Source organism: Dioscorea cayenensis, chromosome 11 (genome assembly GCF_009730915.1).
Source record: "Dioscorea cayenensis subsp. rotundata cultivar TDr96_F1 chromosome 11, TDr96_F1_v2_PseudoChromosome.rev07_lg8_w22 25.fasta, whole genome shotgun sequence".
NCBI lineage: Eukaryota > Viridiplantae > Streptophyta > Magnoliopsida > Dioscoreales > Dioscoreaceae > Dioscorea > Dioscorea cayenensis.
Genome location: NC_052481.1, coordinates 1798775 through 1802340, shown reverse-complemented (window position 1 = coordinate 1802340; position 3566 = coordinate 1798775). Strand labels below are relative to the sequence as shown.

Genomic DNA, 3566 nt, shown 5'->3' with positions numbered 1-3566 from the left:
TATTGCAATTTAGCACATTGATTAAAGAGGTGCTCCACAGTTTCCAATGAAGATCACACATGGGACAAATTGTTTAAAGGCCGAAGTTTTTATTTTCCCATGACAAAGCATCCGAATAAAGGTCTTTACTCTAGGAGAGGCATTAAGGTGCCAAATGTTTTTCCAATCAAACCTAAGCTCATCCTGGAGATGTGTGCTGTTCAAAAAATGGTAAACAGCATTGGAGATTTTATTTGATTTAGCCTTGGGGAACCAAACCCAATGGTGGAGGCCACTAGGATCAATCTTTCCCATGCCAATAGCAGGAGTCAGGAGAGACCATATTGTTACTAAAAGCAAAGCTGAACATGTGAACATTGCAACCCAAGTCATTGTAAAACTCAGATTGAGTTAAAACCATCTGTCCATAAGGTTTCTTCCAGAACCTTGAGGTTAACAAACAGAGTATTTGAAAAGCATTACTTCTCTTATTTGCTTAAATACCTTCTCCATCGTGTATACTTTTTGCTGGGAAAATTACGCTAAAGAGAAATAATAAAAACATTAATAATAATAATAACAACAACAATAATCACCAAAGAGTTATAAATAGCGACAGAACGAATCCGTACAAATATTTCCATTGAATTTTCCTGTATTTCTTGTAATGTCATCATAGTCGAAACCAAAACTACGAACAGCATTCCGATGGAGAGGTTTATATATGCAAACTTCATTGCTTTGGTGGAGAGCGAGAGTAAGAGGAACACCACCATTTCCCCTGCCAGCAGCACTTAATCCTTTGCCTAGTTCTTCAATCTTCCTGTCTCCTGCCGGAAATTGATGAGATTGACTGAGCTCGAGGGACTGTACCTCCTCCACCATTGGCTTCCAGAGCCTGACTCTTGCATTGATAAACCAGTTCGAAACCTGCCAAGTAACAAAAAGTATAAGATATTTTATTGAATGCTATAATAATCGCAACAAAGATAAGGATCATATTTCAGAAAGTTATAAATTCAAAAGAGCAAACTGAGGGCTGAGTACATAATTCATTGTCCATTATCACAGCATGGTTGAATAACTACAATAAAATTAGTGATTAAAAATTGGTTCATTCCACAGGAGGCCAGGTGTAAATCTCCAATTCATTAAATAGAAAGCATGAAACATTTTCATCTACCTGGTTTCTAGATAGACCTGTATGTTTTGCCAACATTTGCTTGTCAATGTCTGTAGGGTACCTGGAAAAAAAAAATTGATTGTGAGAAAGATTGAGTCATGCATGTATCAGCCCAGCAAAGGTCCCAAATGGTATTCAATTGCAGCTGCCTCCATTCTGTCAGCAATACTGAGGCATGGGAGATTAGAAAAGATGATCAGCGAGACAACAGCGTACACATAATATAAAGATATGCTCATCCAGCATCTGAGAACTGGATCTTTTGCAAGAAAGAACATAGTAATATTCAGGTTTTATTCTACTAGGCCATAATAACAACTAGAGCATATCATAATATTCTAGGCACATGCTTCATCAAGAGGCTAGTGTTTGTCAAACAGAACATTAGAAACCTTGGTTGGCTGCTCAGTGTTAAAATGAAAAAACATGGGACTACTCAGAAATATTACCAATCAATCTATACAATATGCGAGAAAGTTGCCTTTTGTTGTACTATCAGCTCAACAGCTAACTTGTTTACTTTGAAATAAATTAACTATGTTGATTCAGAATATATCAAAAAGTTAACATTTTGGCAACTACCATATGTCAAACCACTTACGGATGCAAGAAATGCTCGAACAACCATTTACGTAGCACAGCTACTGCTCTTTCAGGCAGTCCTCTCTGAGGCCTCCAGATTGGTGGCTGCCTGTATGTTTCTGGGTTTCTTGCAGTTAGATGGAAATGATCCGATATCAAATTTGTTAGACACTTGAATTGCTTTGACATTGTCTGGAGAGCCATCAAGGCATATGGTGCAGCAGTACTAAGGCCAGCAACAGATTCAAAAGCTTGGATAACTGCTTGCAATTGCTGATAATAATGTGTGTACCTGCTGCAGACCTACAAGGTGGTCAAATGTAATCAAGATAGAGAGACTAAGTAAAAATGACAAGGCCATTTGGAAACTTGTATTAAATTTTTTGTTCTTTTGTTTATATGATTGAATAATACTCTTCACATGTCTTGGCACTAAGGAACACAGGAATTCAGAGGTACAAAGTATAATGCCCAAACAGATGGAACAGAAAACTATTTCTCGACTCACAGTAGCATATAAATGCAAATACCACCAGAGGAAAGTTTCATTGAAGAAACAGTAGCCGTAAATAAGATCTAGGTCAGTGAACCAGACTATTAAATAGATTATATGTGCAAAAGCAAAGATACATCTGAAAAATTACAAAACCCATGCACATAGATGGCTTCACTCGTTTCAATGCTGAACAGCTCCGCACCATAAAATGGTAGATGACTCTTGATGATAGGGAAAAATAAACCTAAGAAAACTCAGTTCATAGCATACCTCATCGAGCATGGAAACTAGTCTAGCCTTTTTCCACTGTTGCTCCTTCCCCAACACTGATTCATTCACAACCCTCCCAGCGCGACAAGTATCCTCCATCCCAAAATGATCACCATAAAAAGCTCTAACACGACCCACCCCACAAGCCACTTCAAGCACCTGCAACGCAGGCTCCAAATACCTAGATCCACTCAAAACCGCAGCATAACCAGTAAACGGCCTCGACGGCGCATGCTCAAACAAAGCCGCCGAGGAAAACAACAAAGAGAAAGCCCGAGAAGCAGAACCACCAAGACGACCAGAGTTCAGGTTAAGGTTAGGGTTTGGGGATGAGGAAGAAGAAGAAGGAATGGGGAACGCAGAACCACCAAGGCAACCAGAGTTCAGGTTAGAGTTAGGGTTTAGGGATGAGGCAGAAAAAGAAGAAGAAGGGATGGGGAGGAGAAGAGGGTTAGAATCGGAGAATCGGAGCTTCTCTCTGCGACTGTTCTGTGGGACGTGATACATAGCATGAAATTGGTCATCGTACCCGTCAACAGTGGACGCCATGAATGAATATTATTGATCTGTAAGCTGGTTCTTGAGATTCCTCTATGAATGGAGGTGGAGAATGAAGAGGAGGAGCATGGCCACCATGAACAAGCTCATTCTGGTGCTTTCTTTTGGAGAAAGGGAGGAGAAAAAAGAAGCACAGTGAAGGCAAGAGAGGGAGCAGTGGTCACAATAATGGGACCTGATGTACGAGGTTGCAGGCTTTGAACGAAGAAAGATATAGGATTTCGGGTGGATGGGATTCAGGCTTTTGAAATTAGGATGAATGAGTGGTTCTTGCTAGTAGCCTAGTACACGTGCTATTACGCTCCAGGATGTAATACTTTTAAGGGAAGAACTCAGAGAGCTAATTTTATTAATAATAAAAACAAGGTTTACAAAGAGTTAAAAATTACAGACCAAACAATAAAACAACAAAAACACAGAAACAAAGAAAAGCAGAAATACAATCAAAGACTAAACAGAAAAACCAGCAGTATCAAATATCTTCATCAACCAAAAGGG

At 39.4% G+C, this 3566-nt stretch overlaps 1 protein-coding gene across 1 annotated transcript; it reads right to left on the bottom strand.

The window, feature by feature from the left end:
- Nucleotides 1-558: 558 nt before the first annotated feature.
- On the bottom strand, nt 559-3059 carry LOC120272229 (BEL1-like homeodomain protein 9). The gene is made up of 4 exons (XM_039278995.1): nt 2511-3059; nt 1764-2047; nt 1163-1223; nt 559-909 (listed from the first exon to the last, which is right to left on the bottom strand). The coding sequence occupies exons 1-4, from the start codon at nt 3057-3059 to the stop codon at nt 583-585; spliced, it is 1221 nt and encodes a 406-aa protein (XP_039134929.1). The 3' UTR covers nt 559-582.
- Between the last annotated feature and the right edge of the window lie 507 nt (nt 3060-3566).

Coding starts and splice junctions, on each gene's coding strand:
- LOC120272229 (XM_039278995.1), bottom strand. CDS start 3,059: ATGGCGTCCACTGTTGACGGGTACGATGACCAATTTCATGCTATGTAT. Junction 1,224..1,763: donor TTCGAGCATTTCTTGCATCC/GTAAGTGGTTTG, acceptor TTTTTTTTCCAG/GTACCCTACAGACATTGACA. Junction 910..1,162: donor CAGGTCTATCTAGAAACCAG/GTAGATGAAAAT, acceptor GTTACTTGGCAG/GTTTCGAACTGGTTTATCAA.